Source organism: Anastrepha ludens, chromosome 3, assembly GCF_028408465.1.
Source record: "Anastrepha ludens isolate Willacy chromosome 3, idAnaLude1.1, whole genome shotgun sequence".
In the NCBI taxonomy this organism is placed as follows: domain Eukaryota; kingdom Metazoa; phylum Arthropoda; class Insecta; order Diptera; family Tephritidae; genus Anastrepha; species Anastrepha ludens.
In genome coordinates, this window is record NC_071499.1 from 83318655 (window position 1) to 83335607 (window position 16953).

The 16953-nt window shown below is 35.8% G+C and overlaps 1 protein-coding gene across 2 annotated transcripts in view; it reads left to right on the plus strand.

The window, feature by feature from the left end:
• The window catches only part of LOC128858295 (tyramine/octopamine receptor-like), a 153254-nt gene that overhangs the window by 13302 nt on the left and 122999 nt on the right, over nucleotides 1-16953 (plus strand). The window contains exon 1 of one of the 2 annotated variants that reach the window (XM_054094446.1): nucleotides 340-1434. The exons of the other annotated variant lie outside the window; for it this stretch is intronic. Coding sequence (XP_053950421.1) covers nucleotides 912-1434 — 523 coding nt within the window. The 5' untranslated portion in view covers nucleotides 340-911. Of the gene's footprint in view, nucleotides 1-339; nucleotides 1435-16953 lie in introns of those variants that run through there. 2 annotated transcript variants of the gene reach the window in all.

A 16953-nucleotide genomic window follows, 5' to 3' on the forward strand; every position in this document is an offset into this window, starting at 1 on the left:
CCTGAAGCGAAGTGGATGGCCATTCACTCGTATTATTTTAATATTATTTGATACAGCATGAATACTAATATTTCAGTTATTTAAAGAGCTAAACAATAAACACTAAAATCCCAGCTGATGTTCACCCCAAAACGGTTGTAAATGTAAAGTGCTTTTCACTGTTACGTTTTCTATCCCCGTCTCATATGATTCATAGGAAAAATTACTTACAATTGTTGGCCGAAAATCTCGGGATCCCGGTGCTTACATCTCTATTACACATACGGTTAGCATCGATTTGCCAGTCAGCTTGTGTAGTTTCTCTAAATATCTACTAGATTATCCTGATTTAAAATAAAACTAATACATTTTATCTACACATCATAATCTGCTTGAACTAAGTTGCCGACTCTCATTACAAATAGTTACGTTTTTATGGAGCATCACGTTTCGAGCGCTAGCTAAGTGCAGATAATATTTTTCAAACTGCATGTGAGTGTGAAACCGAATTTTCACATTAATGAAACAAAAATAATAAAACTAAATCCATATGAGTAAGTGAAGAGAAAATTTAAATATGATACTTCTGTTAAAGTTCGTGGTTTCGTAATGCACCTGCGGTTACGTATACGCCCAGTGATGCTAAGTGAATTTAAGTGCGGCTTGAATATAATATTATATAAAGAACTTGAAGTATAGTATAATGATGTGATGATACTCAACAACTAAAACCACATTAAAAAATAAAGAATTGAATGGTATGAAAGAATATATGCAGAACATATGGCAAATGCAACGTTCAAATGAATTATTCAAAGTCCTTTTGCTTAATGTGAGCGCTTTAACAACCACCCATCGTCATCACAAGTTAACTGACAAAAAGCACAATTTAAACCATATTTCACATTTCGGCAAGTGCAACAACCACTAAAATGTTCATATCTACTAAAGCTAACCACAGCCTGAACTCTTTCAACCCTGCGCATGGCCACAAGCAACAAAACCTTCCTGGTCTGCTTATCGCCGCACTGACAACGCCAACATTGGCAAACACAAAGACCACTACAGAGAACTTAAATTTCACCGAGAATAGCACCACTTTACTACCACCAATACCACCAGCACAACTTTTTAACGACGTCTACAACAATGAAAGTGCAATTGAGGGCGAAAGTGGTTACGTGGTGACACCACGCATCAGTTCTGAAATTCCAATTTGGCTTATACCTTGCTATGGAGTTATATTCTTCTTTGCCATTGTGGGAAATTTGCTGGTGATATCAACACTGGTACAGAATCGTCGTATGCGTACCATAACGAATGTGTTTCTATTGAATCTCGCTATATCGGATATGCTGCTGGGTGTACTTTGCATGCCGGTGACGTTGGTAGGAACGCTGCTGCGCCACTTCATATTCGGAGAGTTCTTTTGCAAACTCATACAATTCTCCCAAGGTGAGTAAAGAGAAAATGATGACAGAAACTTAATACATATAGTATACTTCTTAACTGTATTTGTCAATAGTTCAGCTGTAGCAAATTTGCTAAAAGAAATTGTAGTTTGCATGGAAATTCTACTGCCAACACTTGCATTCAATCGAGCGCAGAGAGTTTTTCCAATTCAGTAGCTTTAGATTAGTTTCAGGGAATATAAATCTCTGCTTCTGCTTGCATACAGTAGCAAAGATGAGTATTTACGCTTGAGGAAGTACTGTTTATACACACTTGTATATATGTGGGAAAATTTCTGAACCTTAAAATGCATGGCTGTGAGTAGAGCAAGGCAAAAAATACAAATACACGTCTATAAATTTTAATCCTGCCAACATATGCGCAATATATATCTGCGTTTTAAATCAGAATGGCGTGGATAAGCCCCATTTGTCAAAGCGTATTTGCATACTTCAAAACATGTGGTATAATTTCGAGTTTTATTTTTCTTCGCAGATTTCAGAAAACAAATATTTCAAAAAATCTGACAAAACTGCATTCAGCAAAGGTATTGGTATAGCTTTTCACGAAAAAGGGGTAGATATTTCTTAAACGCCAACTTATATTTCTTAATGTTAGTTACGGCTATATGCCAAAATATGATACATTGAAATCTGGAAACGAAACATCTGGGTCTTTATTTAAAAACTTCGTTAGGAATTATGAAGGAATAAGTGAAGCAAAAATACATACCGAAGCAGCACATGTTGTTGATTTATCTCACACATTTTATTTATTTTGCTGAAATATTGAAAATGATTACAAATTTCTTTAGAGAATTAAATTCACATATCCACGATAGCCTCATTACTTCTGTGGATACCAGAGGCACATTTTCTATGTAAAAAAAGGTTTTTTGACTATAGTAGGCGTTTCATCAAATGGGACAATATTTTGTTATTTTCAGCAATGGCATAAGTTGATCGCGTTTTTTCTATTTTTTTCGCCGTCGGAGGTTTGCCAATGTCTGACGAGGAGCGACCGCTTTTAAAGGGTTTTTCAATTGCCGCTGGTCGATTTTGGCTCCCTGTGGCAGCCATTTTATTTTGGTGACATCTGTCAAATCTTTTGTTTATTATTCAGTTGTTCATGGCAAGTTACACGATTGAACACCACGTTCAAATGATAAAACTTTATTATCAAAATGAGTGTTCATTAACGCAAACGTTGCCCAAACACCCACTTTTCGGTAGACGTGGTGGCCCTTCCAATTTCTTATGGCCCATATTGAACCATATGGACCTAGACGACATATGGTTCCAGCAGGACGGGGCTACGTGCCACACAGCAAACGCCATTTTATTCCATTTCAACATCCACCCGCCCTTATTGAAAAACCCTATACAAACAGTTGGGGCTTCTTGTTGAGGGTTTCGAACCTGTGAGCTTCTACCACCCGCTCATTCCGATCCGACCTCCGAAGAAATCTGACTAGATCTTGTGTAGCCAAGAAGCCAAACTGGTCGCTTCTTAACCCATTAGTGCCAAAGACCTCAAGCATAATTTGAGCAAAGGCGGAGTAGGCGCACAGAAAGTGGGCTGCCACGTGCTGGGCGGAGTGCACAGTCTAGGATACCTACTTTTCTATGTGCTTTGTCCATAAAAAGTGACTCATCATCAGTCCAACCAACTTTGTTTTCTTAATCGCAGGAGGATCTGCCACAGCCGGTCAGACATGACAGGCAATATCAGTTTTGACCGTCTGCAGCCTCTCTCAGCCAGCCAGGCTCGCTTATGGGTTAAAGTAACCCGTTTTGCTAACAGTGGCTTTGATGGCTGCAGAAGGGAGTGGCAGAACGGGTTACGGGCCAAGGAAGTTGGCCTCAGAACCCATTTTAACTAAAGAGTCAGAGACTTCGTAACCCGCGATAACCACGTGTTGCAAGACCCATGTCCTGGATTTTCAGTACTCAACTACCCTTGAAGTGGTTGGAGCGTTGTCTAAGGCCATGAGCGCAACGTTGCTATCGCTGCAGGTACATACAGATCTGCCTCTCGAACTGTTCATCACCTCCGCTTGAAATACAGATGCGTGCATTCCAAGAGCAAAGTGTAGTTTTGTCCCGCTGGATTCCACGTAGTCACTAGAACCGGAACCGTGATCGGTCCTGGAGCCATCCGTGAAAATACGAAAATAGAGTTTGCCGGGTTCATTTTCAGGGTTTGACCGCAATTGAGCCTCTCGCAGCATCGCACTCTATCTGTTTTCAAGTACGACTCTTGATGGCATGGAGTCAAGGGACATGGCGAAGATCATTGGATCAAAGTCCATTCCTACTCTGTTGTCCAATGCCGGACAGCGGCCGAACCAATTCCCATTGTGTTCAGCCTGCCGTTGGCCTTCAGGGGGTCTCCTTGAATGAAAACATCAAGTGGTGGTAGACTAACCAGGGCATCTAATGACGGGCCTGAAATAATTGAAAAAGCTCTGGTGCAAGATTTACTTAATCGCCTTCACATTTATATTTATATTATGTTTATTATTATTTTATTATTATTTTTTTACCATTATTTTTTCGCCTATTAGTGTGCCAAAAACCTGCAATCGCGCAAGCAATTTCCAGTTAATACTCAGCCCTTATATTTTCTTCACTTTTAAAGTCACATAGCTATACAAAGTTTTTTTAATTTTTATTTATTCAAGAGATGTAATACAGCCCGCGGTAAATGGTGGCAAATCAGAATTTTCACAAATTTCGACTACTTTCGTTTTTTTAATGTTTAGTATTTTTATCTAAAATAAAAAATAGTTTAAAAAAACTAAAAAACACGCTTTTGTTGCTAATCGAACTAAAAAGTAGAAAATAAATTTTAATGACAAATAGACCTATAATGAAGTAATAGCAAATCGAACGATCAGTCATAGACAACTACCTCAGAACAGAATTATAGCAAAAATTAAGATACAAATAAATTCAAATTAGAGTTAAAAGCGTGGGATGCATTTTGCTTCACTTTCATAACCTTCTGTACATACATAGGTAGTTGCCAATAGAATGATTGTAATATTTACTATATCAAGCATCCCACGCTTTTAACTCAAATTTGAGTTATTCTATTTGTATCTTAATTTTTGTTACAATTCTCTTGTGAGGTAGTTGACTATGACTGATCGTTCGATTTGCTATTACTTCATTATAGGTCTCTTTGTCATTAAAATTTATTTTCTACTTTTTAGTTCGATTGGCAATAAAAACGTGTTTTTTAGTTTTTTTTTAAACCATTTTTTATTATGAATGAAAATTATTGTTATCATTGCAGTCAGTGAATTAATGATTCGATATATTCGTGTTATATTTAATCCTTTCTTATCGACTGTGAGTCTAAAGCTATGCAGTTATCGGCCGTGATAAAGAAGTAATCGGGATGAAGAACTTATTTCGTGGAGGGAGCCTGAGAAACGGCTACCCCACTCCTGAAACGGAGAGGTAACAACAAAATATACTGACATAATCAATATGTTACATACTTTTTCCCATATAGATCATTGATTGAAGGTCGAGCCTTGTTTTTCTTAATGAAAATTATTGTTTTCATTTAGTCAGTGATTTATAGTCCGATTTAATTGTGTTATATTTAATTCCTTCTTAACCGACTATATGTCCAAATAAAGACCAGCATTGGCCTTGACACAGAATAGATACTCACAGCACAGAAAAAGGAGACCGTGGATTATATTGACACAATCAAAACGAGATGTAAAGTTCCAGTTTGGTTTTTTTTAGTTCATTTTTGCTGTGAATTGTACTTTAATCGATAAAATTTTATAAATGAAATTATGGTAATGATAAATTCCTTCTTTATTTGCCAAAATTTTGTTCCGTAAAAAAATTTCAAAATTTATGTTTTGATTATTTTATTGTAATTAACAAAATTACATCTTATATGAAAATTACTTCATCTTATATGAACATTGAATAGAGTAAATTTGCGTGTATGAGACTTGTAGTATCTACGCATGTGTAAAGACTATACAAAGTGAGAATGCAACTACCCTGAAAACGTTTTAGCCTTCTATTCGTACTGCAGTGCCGCGTGCCCGAGCAAGTTCGAATTCGAAAGAGTAAGTCGTAGACTCCCGAAATCAGTAAGAGTAACTCGGAGAGTGCAGGCATGCGCAGACCGCGCGTTATCTCTGTCTTTCTTACTCTTCTACAGAAGATCTACTAAAAAAAGAAAATATTAATCCTGGCAATCCTAATAAGGATAATGGAAAACTTTTATCAAATTATTGCATTGTCATCGGTCCTTGATAGGTGTGCAAAATTCCAAGTCGATCAGATTTTTAGAAGCTAGTGAAAATTAAGCTCAAAGATTCCGTTACATACAAACATACAATCCGAGCTAATGAAAGTGTGTTAAAAAAGTTGTCGTCTAGGAGTTATTCACTGCAGACATCTAGGCATCAATTTCAAATACATTCATATTTGACATACTGAATTGTTGACGTACCGGCAGATAAAGAATTCAATAGCGTACCTGTATTTAATGATCCTTTGGAGAACTGAGTTAAAAACGTCAGATTTTTTCCGATTTCGCACTACAGTTTAGTTCCAGTTAACCGGTGCTGGGCAGTAAGCAATATTTTTTTTTAAACCATGCAAATATTCCAGAAGGATTAAACTCTTTCCTTCAGCTCGCTTATTTTGTGATTCCACTTTATATATCTATTTATATTGAAAAATTTCGCTCCGAATGATCTGCTTGCTTCGAAAGTGATTCCATATTACAAGTAAACTTAGTATGCAATGCAGCAGTTTAGGAAACTTGGTTTTTTGTGCTTGAAATGAAACTCTAACTGTATTCATTATTTGACTACTGCAGATATTTATTTCGTCATTATATGAAGCAAATGCACAAGACGGCGTGTTAACCAAAAATTGTCAAAAATCAAGGCGATTTTTGAACCACTTCAAACTTGGACTTTATTTTACCGAAATAAATTATTGAAACATTTTTTTAAAAATCCCAAACAAATTTTGAAACTTGGATTTATATGGTTACTAGCAACCCGCCCAGCTTCGCACGGGTATAAAATATATACCCTATGTCACTCACTGAAAAAATGATTAAAATCGATCCAGTAGTTTTGGCTTATTCATTATTGCCCGTGGCCCGCACGCGTTAAATTTGGAGTAAAACAATTCCCCTTTCTTTATAGCATGAAAATTTCCTGCTATCTTTGGGATATCTAAATTCATACCCTACATTTTTGCATATTAACTTTTTGCATTTTTACATATGTATTTATTTTATTTTTACAACAATTACTATATTACAGAATGTCTTTATATACAACGTTCATAGCCTTCTTGTCATTAGACAATACAAACATGTTTTTTCTAGAGATTACTCTTGAAAGAGCGACATACAGTTGGCCATGTGAAAAACAGTCAACACTCAAATTTAAGCCTGCAACGTTGAAGGTTTGACCCTGAGATTTATTAATGGTCATTGCAAAAGATGTCTTTACCGGAAATTGTAAGCGTTTAAATTGGAATGGTAGATCCGATGGTATCAGAGGGATTCGGGGAATCAATACATCTTCTCCGGTACCACATCCTGTGAGTATTGTGCACTCTATTATGAAAGTTTTCAGTGATTTTACCAGCAAACGCGTGCCATTGCAAAGTTTAGGTGGACTTAGGTTTCTTAATAAAATAACAGGACAACCTATTTTCAGCTCCATTTTGTGAGGAGGGAGTCCAGACGGTTTCAAAGAATTTAGAAATTCTGTAGGAAATTGAACAGCTTCTTCCAAATCGAGAACAGTATCGACCGAGTAGTATATTTTCGTCGGCGCATCAATCTTTGAAATAATCAAGTTATTTACTTTATCTACTTGTTCGTTAGTTGGTGACAGAACAGCTCTTTCTTTAAACCAAGATATTGTCTTATAACTTATGTTATCAATGTCTGGATAGACATTGTTGACTAACTCTTGGATGTTGTCTATCAAAACACAAAGGTTTTCTAGGTTAATCCTTCCCTCACTTTGTGTTAATTCTCCATTGCCAACTTTTAGCAGCATCTCTGGAAATAGCCTGTTCTCACGTGAAGATGACGAAATCCTCATATTAGTTTTAAGCTCTAATTTATTGACATACGACTAAAGGTGGGATCTTTTTAGCGAAGCATTTATTTCGTCAGCACGTGTTCCTCGAGTCACAACTGGTAGGATTTGACGGAAATCTCCTGAGAACAGAATTTTACATCCACCCATAGGTGCATTTTTGTTGCGCAAATCGCGCATTGTCCTATCCAGTGCTTCCACAGACGTTTTGTTTGACATGGTAGCTTCGTCCCAGACTATTAATGAGTAGTCACGCATCAATTTTCCTGTATTGCTCTGTCTAGAAACACTACAGACGCTGTTATCATCATCGGTGGCGATTTTCAGCGGGTGCTTCATTGTAGAGTGTGTGGTTCGGCCTCTTTCCAAAAGAGTAGCGGCAATGCCGGATGACGCAACAGCTAACGCAATTTTTCCGGTAGATCTCAATTACTAATTACTGTTGTAATATCTTGAAAAATATTGTTTTTAATTATATGCTGTAAAGAGCCATATACATAGATCTATATGAAAACAACAATGTATTTAAGGTATTTAATTGGATAAGGATTAATGTTGTACCCATTTGTTGAAATCGCTTCGAAAATAAGCTATTAGTTGTCGTAAAAAGTAAATGACAAAAAATGTTATTGTATGGAATTGATAGCAAACTAAACGCGCTCCGAATCAATAAAAACTATTCAAAAACTGTATTTTAATTATGTGCGATTTACTAATATAGAACCTGAAAATAGCGTTTTATTTCGCTGTAAAATTGTATGTACATATAATTACATGGAATTCAGTACATACATAGATACATATGTACATATGTCCGAAATGAAATAATGCGAGCGATTCGTAAATACATACATACATACGTCACCATACGATGTAATTCAACATTAATGAGGTGTGGTGAGATTATCGCTTAACGCCTGTTGCTTCATTCGGTTGACAGCGAACACACACACAAACAGCTTTTTTGGAAAAAGAGCTGCTTTTGTTTAAACAATTTTGGTTAAATAACAAATAAATCAAATATTTAAATATTTCAAAGTTAAACTTCAAGAAAGTTTCATTGTAATTGGTTGATTCGTTTATGATTTATGGCCGTGAAAACAAAAAAATTATGTTTTTTTGCCACATTTTGACCGATTGCCACGCCCCCTTTATATATTTCTTCACATTATATAGATATAAACCTTCCTCTTCAATCAATCTATCTTTAAAAAAAAACGCATCAAAATCCGTTGCGTAGTTTTAAAGATTTAAGCGTATAAGGGGACATAGGGACAGAAAAAGCGACTTTGTTTTATAATATGTAGTGATTGCAGGAGAATCAACTATATTTTCATAAAGAACTATTAAAATTAGAGAAAGAATAAATAAATAGTCAAAACTTGTAAGTAAGTCCCTGTTAGTAGTTATTTAATGCAGTGTATATCGACTTAGACCACTTTAAAATTAAGTGCACTTAGACAGCGGATTTATGCAAGCTTATGCGTAAGTTTTCTTTGACATCGGGTGTTTGTGTTGTCAAAACAAAGAAATCATATTAATGGCCAGTCATTATCAGCACTCACTCATATGCCATTGAAGGCGTACATTTCAGCCGCTTTGCCTCGTTTTCCCTGTGATTTTGTTGAATATTTTTTCCATTTTAAGCTACATATATATGTATGTGAGTGTATGGGTGTTTTTTTTTTTTTCTTTTTTTTTTTTGTTTTTTGCATTTTCACGCCTCCATGCATTTTAAAAGATTGAACTTTTGACATGATTTTCATTAATGATGCTGAGCCACAATGGCTGCCCGCAGATATGGCATGAAGGGGAATATAAGCTGCGACCATCGGTCTCTTACAACCTGTATAACAGTATCGACATGTGCGAATTACTATAACTCAATGGTAGAAAATTTGCGTTGTTAGTTCTCCACTAATACATACGTTAGGATTTTGTTTCTAAGGCCCGCCATATTTCAGTTATCCAGCACCCATCATTAAAAAATAATTCTAATTCTATGAAATTATATGACATAGAAATATGGGCATCAAATGAAAGATGAATGTGAAGAGAATTTAAGAGATATATATTTTTTAATAACCAAAATGTTTTTTGAAACTTGTATTATTCAGTAGGTCGAAGATTTTCGTGGGACTTATTTATTTCAAAAAGATATCTGATGATGGCCATTATGAAACTCTAACACAGACATAAACTAACTAATATTTATATGCATATATGATTGGCGCTTACGCCCTTTTCTGGATGTTAGGCTGAGCTCCTCCTTCTATTTGTAGCGTGCGTTTTGATGTTGTTCGATACATGGAGGGACCTACAGTTTTAAGCCAGATTTAAAAGATATTTTTTACGAGGATCTGTTTCATAGCAGAAATATCCTCGTAGGTTTGCCATTGCCTGCCGAGGGGCAACCGCTATTAGAGAAAACTTTTTCTTGATTTTGGTCTTTCACGGAGATTCGAACCTACATACTCCAAACTCCGAATGGTAGTCACGCACCAACGCATTCGGCGACAAAAATTTACTACCAATGAGACCAGTTTCATAATAAGTAATGCGCAGATATCGACTTTCTCATGTGCGCGAAAAAAAAATTTTAAATTAAAATGTCACTCGTATTGTAGTATTGAGCTACTTGGGACAACTAAAATACCATCAATTAATAAAATGTTATTATATATATCTATAAGAAGCTCGCCATGTCTTGAGAACTCGTCTAGAGTCATTGTATAATCATATTATATACTTAAAACTATTGTTTATTTTAGTACATAACATTATTAATACCAAATAAATAAACAACTTAAAAAAAAAAAAAGTATTTCTTTCCGTGGCTTCGCATTCAACATGCTTGTCGTGTGTATCACTGCTATTTATTGGTTTACTTTCATCACTCTCATCATTAAATCCCGTCAATAGCCGCGACACAGGCACTGCTTTCAGCTGCAACATTTTTTGTGTCGCACGTTTCCACGCCTCTACAAATTACTTATTTTCGTATTCTCTTTCAGATAAGTGCTTATCAACAAGAACACCGTCGAAAGCCGATGAAGTTGATGATGTAATTTAATTTTTATTCTCCACCAAACTTAAAAATTTCCTGTTTGAAAGCACTTCCGCTTTTCGCACCATTTCCCTTACTCGCTGTGCTTTTTAAATTTTTAATGATGCAGTGTACATTTTTTGTGTCAAGAATTTAGTTAAATGTTTTCTCCTACAATAGCAGTTTTAGCAGGAAATTGCGAAAGTACAAAATGGCCTACATCGTATGATATATATCTGATTACGCTTTTCATATTGGATAAAGTATGAGATGATGATTTAAAGTTATGCAGCGATGATTTTTTAATGCATTATTTTTCTTTTTGAATGAGAGAACGAAACGAGCTATATCAATATTCGCCATGAAAATATTTATTTTATCTATTTATATTATATCTCCACTTGTAAGAACGCATCAGCAGGAATTTTCAGTAACCGGTAAAATGTACTAATAAAGCAAATTAAATTGCAATGAAATTTTACTGGTAGTACAAAGTTCTCATGTAAGATAAAACATATATATGAAATTTTTTCTCCTTAAGAGGAAAAAACCAGTAATCGGTAAGCAGCCAAAGTTAAACCGTATAAGGAGTGTAGCCTTATAAAACGGCTGATTTATGCTAAATGGGGTGAAGGATGAAAATGTAAGAAAACCGGTAAGGGAGGCAAAACTAGAACTAAAAACCAAACCGGATACATTTCACATCTCGAACAAGAGGAAAGTGTTATATATATTTATAGAAGCAGAAATATTTAACGAAATATAAGATGAAAGGAGGAAGAGAAGTTGCCAATCTTATTTGTTTTCACGTTGGATAGACACAAGCATGCTGCATTGGGTCATCCGCAATGAGGGAAAACTAAGTCCCACGTCAACCTATACTTGGCAGCAGAATTCTTCTGCCCGCTCATTTCACGCATACTCAGACACTCATACAGTCAGTTGTTGTTCAGACCATTTTCAATAATTATTTTTCCTATATCACGAACACGATAGCAGTTTTTTCGTAAACAAACGGCCGTCATGACCCATGTGATGTCAGCCCATCAGCCGATCTGATCTTGGCCGCACCTCCAAAATCTTCTCACAATGAATTGAAAGCATTCCACTCTTCATCGTCGTTATAATTGCTATCTCGTTTACACAGTGTGGAAGTTCTTGATGTCGCTGAATGTGTTGTTTGACAAGATCGTATGTGACAGCTTCAATCGATTTATTCTCCCAGTAAATAAGAAAACTACAGATTCCAGATACGTCAAGTAGGTACAGTCGAACTTCTCTACAGTGAACTTCCATATAATGAAGCTCTCCTTATAATGAACTGGTTTCGAAGACACTGCTTTTTCGTTGTACTTTCGGTGTATTTTTGTCTCCTTATAATGAATTTCTATATAGTGAAGTTTTCTATATAATGAACAAATTTTACAGCTGGAAATTCAAGCGTCCTAAGTTTTTGTCTCCATATAGTGAATTTTTTCAAAAGTTTTCTGTTGCAAAAAATTACAGTTAGATGTGGACAAACTGTAATGAGGGGAATCCCAAAATTAAAACAGAAAAAGCTGAGCTATTACAGTTTTATTCAGTGATTGAAGTTAAAATGCCGCATCGAAGCAGCATTTCGCTTGAAAAAAAGTTATTAATGATTAACAAAGTTAATGAAGGAAAGAAAAAAAAAAAAGATATTGTCAATGAATTCGGAGTTCTTCCCAGCACTTTATCAAATATTATAAAAAATAAGGAAGTGATTTTAAAAACTGCGGAGGATTTGGCAGTAAATACCAAACGCGAAAGACTTCGACCTTGTCATTTTGAGGATATTGACGAAGCAATATGAGGCAAGTACAGGTTGGTTAGACAAGTTCAAAAGTCGGCATGGCGTTATTCAAAAGACATTATGTGGGGAAAGTGCTGACGCCAACATAGAAAACCGTGATGAATGGGTAACGAACGTCTTACCGAAATTAATTGAAAATTACAACATTAACGACATTTTTAATGCCGACGAGACTGCTTTGTTTTTCAAATGCTTGCCAACTAAAACACTGGCATTCAAAAATGAAAAATGCTTTGGTGGGAAGCAAAGCAAGGAGAGAATAACTGTCCTGGTGGGAAGCAATATGACTGGATCAGAAAAGCTAAAATTGCTGGTAATCGGAAAGGCCAAAAATCCGAGGTGCTTCAAGGGAATAAAATCTTTAGGTGTCGATTATGAGTTTAACAAAAAAACATGGATGACCAGTGAGATTTTTACGAAATGGATTGTAAAACTCGACAAAAAATTTTGTGACCAAAACAGAAAGGTGTTGTTTTTTGCACTGCCCACCCTAAAGATGTAAGAGACAAGTTGAGAAACATTCATCTCGCTTATTATCCTCCCAACATGACTTCGTTACTGCAACCAATGGACCAAGGCATTATCTACAACATGAAACAGTATTACAGAAAACGAATTTTAACGAATATATTGACTCAAGTGGATGAGGGAAATTCTGTTATGGCCATAGACTTGCTGCAAGCAGTTCGAAATCTTAGCAATGTATGGAATGTCTATGTTAAACCAGAAACAATTGCCAACTGTTTTAAAAAGGCTGGATTTTCAAAAGATGCTATGCAGATTCCATTTGAGCATTGGGATGAAGAGGATCTTCTTTCAATATGGGATTTGGCTGCTTTACAGTCTTCATTTAAAAAAGTAGCAAATATCGAAGCATCGTTTGATGACTACGTAAATGTTGATAATGGTGCAGACTTGGGACAACCCATCCGAAGAAGATCCGTAAGAAGTAATTAGAACCTTTGTGGAAATGAGGAGTGACGTGCCGCTTCATGTTTTCAACTCTCTACATGATTTGGAAGCTTTTATTGAAAATGAGAAATGGAAGACTGTAATTCAAACCAAACTCACTGATTATTTTAAATAAAATTACATAAAAAATCAATGTTTCTTTATAATGAAGTTTCTATATAGTGAAGTGATTTTTAGGTCCCGTGCGAATTCACTATATGGAAGTTCGACTGTATTAGAAAATAGCCATTAGCCAGCGCTGCATACCACGTTTAATCGACATCATTTTAAATTCGGCTCCATTTCCTCGTTTCATCTTATTTGTAACTGATTTGTTTGCGGTTTTCTTCAACAGAAATTTCATTCGAATTGTGTTTTGTGCTCAGATCAAGGCAATGTCATTCCTCTTAGGTGATAACCCTAAGCGTCGAACAGGTCCATCGACACCGAAAAAAAAAATGCATGCTTCAAATATTATGTTGTGCATCTGGTGGGATCGGAAGGGTGCCATCTATTATGAACTCCTTAAACCATCTGGAACTATCACTGCCGATCGTTACCGACTGCAGCTAATACGTTTGAATCAAGCTCTCAAAGAAAAGTGGCCGAAATGGGACGGTAGACATAACTAACTGATTTTGCTGCATGACAACGTCAGACCGTTGCTAATCGATGCAGAAATATTTGGAGGAACTGGATTGGGAAAACCTACCCCACCCGAAGTATTACCAAGACAGTGTACCTTCGCATTACCATCTGTTCCGATCAATGCAGTTTGCCCTTATTGGAGAGCGGTTCACTTCTTACGAGAGGATCGCAAACTGACTCAATGAATGGATTAAGTCAAAAGAACTCGAATTTTTCGTCAGACGAATCCGTACGCTGCCTGAAAAATGGGGTAAAGTTGTACCCTCCAATGGCACATGCTTCACATAATATCATGTATTATTTAATTGTTTAAATAACTCGTAACTTTGGCTACAAAAGGACGGAAACTTATTCCCATATACATATATATATAGTTGACGCGTACACCTTGTGTTTGGGTGTTTGGCCGAGCTCCTCCTCCGATATGTTATTCCACAAATGGAGGGACCTACAGTTTGAAGGCAGATATTTTTTATGAGGAGCTTTTTCATAGCAGAAATACACTCGGAGTTTTACCATTGCCTGTCGAGGGGCGAACGCAATTAGAAAAAAACTTTTTCTTAATTTTGGTATTTCACCGAAATTCGAACCTGCGTTCTCTGTGAATTCCGAATGGTAGTCACGCACCAACCCATTCGGCTACGACGGCCGCCCATACCCAATATTACTTTCACAGTTTGTGGTCAGAATTTGAGAACATGGCTTGTCGAAGACCTCACAGAAATTTTGAGTCTCAAATAATCTGTGGTTCGAGCACCGACGTCAATATCCATGGAAACCCTGCGTGCTGCAACAGCTGAATGGCCTAATCGTTTGAAGGCAAATGTTGACAAATTCGCATGAAAATTAATAATTTTTTTTTTTAATATTTACATGATTAAATTAAACTAACTTTATTAAAAAGAGTACTTTAATTTCATATCTATAACGGACTTAACGTGTAACAGAACTTATGGCAGGATTAAGTACATATACAATTTTTCTGTACGAGCATTTGTGACTGAACTCCTCCTAAAGGGCTAGACCCGTTTTGATACCATTTTTCGCGTTTGTTTGGGTTGGTACATAGATGGTTTGGATTCATAAATGGAACTGGTAGGTGGCGCTCGAACTTGAATTCTGGGTGGCCCTTAGTCGATTTGTTGCTATAACCCGTATTTATAGTCCGATTTCATCCATATTTGGAATATGTTTTGGCAATAGAAATACTAGGGACAAAAATTACCAAATTAAAAATGTATATTGTATTTTTAAATTCTTTTATATACGGTTTTTGTTTTTTTTTTAGTTATTTTTTTTTTTTTAATTTCTTACTTGCCAAATTTGGTTAAATTTAATAAATATTGTAAATAGCTCATTCAGTTCTAAAGATAACTTTGTATATTTTTTAAAATTACTGTGCTTTAATACACAATATAAGATCAGATATATTTCAAGGTCATCCGGTCGGATTACCTTAACATACATATTGCGCCCAATAAAATAGTATTATAATTTTGTTTAATATTTTTAATATATCACTTTGTTTTCTTTCCAAATATTTAAAGTTAAACAAAAAATGTCTAGGAACTGCCAGGTTAATCTTCCTATTAATTCATTCTCATCTGTAAATTCCAACATAAATCAATCAACAAGGAACTACATTTATTTTAATCATTAACTACCCAGAACGGTTTCATAACACGCCTGACCAGCGGACACACAAAAAAAAAAATCTCAAGCATTTTTGAAAGAAAAGAAAGACATTTTGATGTCAGAAAGCATATTAGTACAGTATATTCCAATCCACTTTTTCTGCCAGCCATGGCTAACCACTTCTCCCCAAAGTTTCAATACAATTTCACACTCAAATATTTTGAATTTATTGATTTTTCGTGTGTTCTATCCTTCACATATGAGCAAATAATGAACGAAATAATTTACATACATATGATTACAAATTGATTTATTTTGATTTGATATGAAAAGCAACCCAGGTCGCATTTGTATTATTAGTAATCATAGCCGAATGAATGCGTACTTTACTATCATTTATCATTTACAATTCCGATTGCGTTGGGTTCGAACACCGCAGCAGGCATGAAGCATTAACCCTTCTGCGGCATTCAGGTCACTCAATTACCTTTTTTATATATGTACCTTTTTTATTATATGTATGTATGACAAGGGTTATTAAAGTGTATTATGAAAAGATCCTACATACGATGATTTATTTGCTTGCGCCACTAAGGTCATCCGATAACCAGCAGTAAGCCATGTACGAGTATTGTAGTGCTAAATATTTATTTATTTGCAAACGTGAAATAATAATAATGCATTTATTCTTGCACGTAAAAAACGGAGCACTGGCTGCCAGGACCTTTGGCTCGCTGATATAAAAGTTAGTTAGCTTAAAGGTCGTACATGTAAAAGTGAGACTAGAAAACTTAATAATTAGGGCTATGGCAAAAAAAAGTAAATATGTACGAGGAGAAACATATCGAATCAATTTTTTCAACCCTGATTTAGCCACAAATTCTGTAAGCTTTGTTATATTTTCTAAGGAAGTAGTTCTTAACAGTGTAAGAGGTATTTGGTTACGGAAGATACTTTTTCTGATTTGTTCAAAATGTAGGCAGTCGTCGAGTAGATGGTAGGCCGTTAAAGATGATGAGTGACAGTGTTGGCAACATGGAGGACTGCAACCATTAAAAACATATGAATGGATGGCGATTGTTTGCCCTAGCCGTACGTCCGCTAGATTGTTCCTTTTTATGGCCTGGAACCCATATAAGTTTTATGCGGCCGCTATTTTTTAATAATTTGCTCCGGATACAGGAGCTGATGTGCAACTTGTTCATTGTGTTCATTATCTGTTTTCACTGACGGATCCAAAATGGAGTCTGGAGTGGGAGCGGGGGGTCTACTCTAAATCAGCCAGCATTTCGGTCT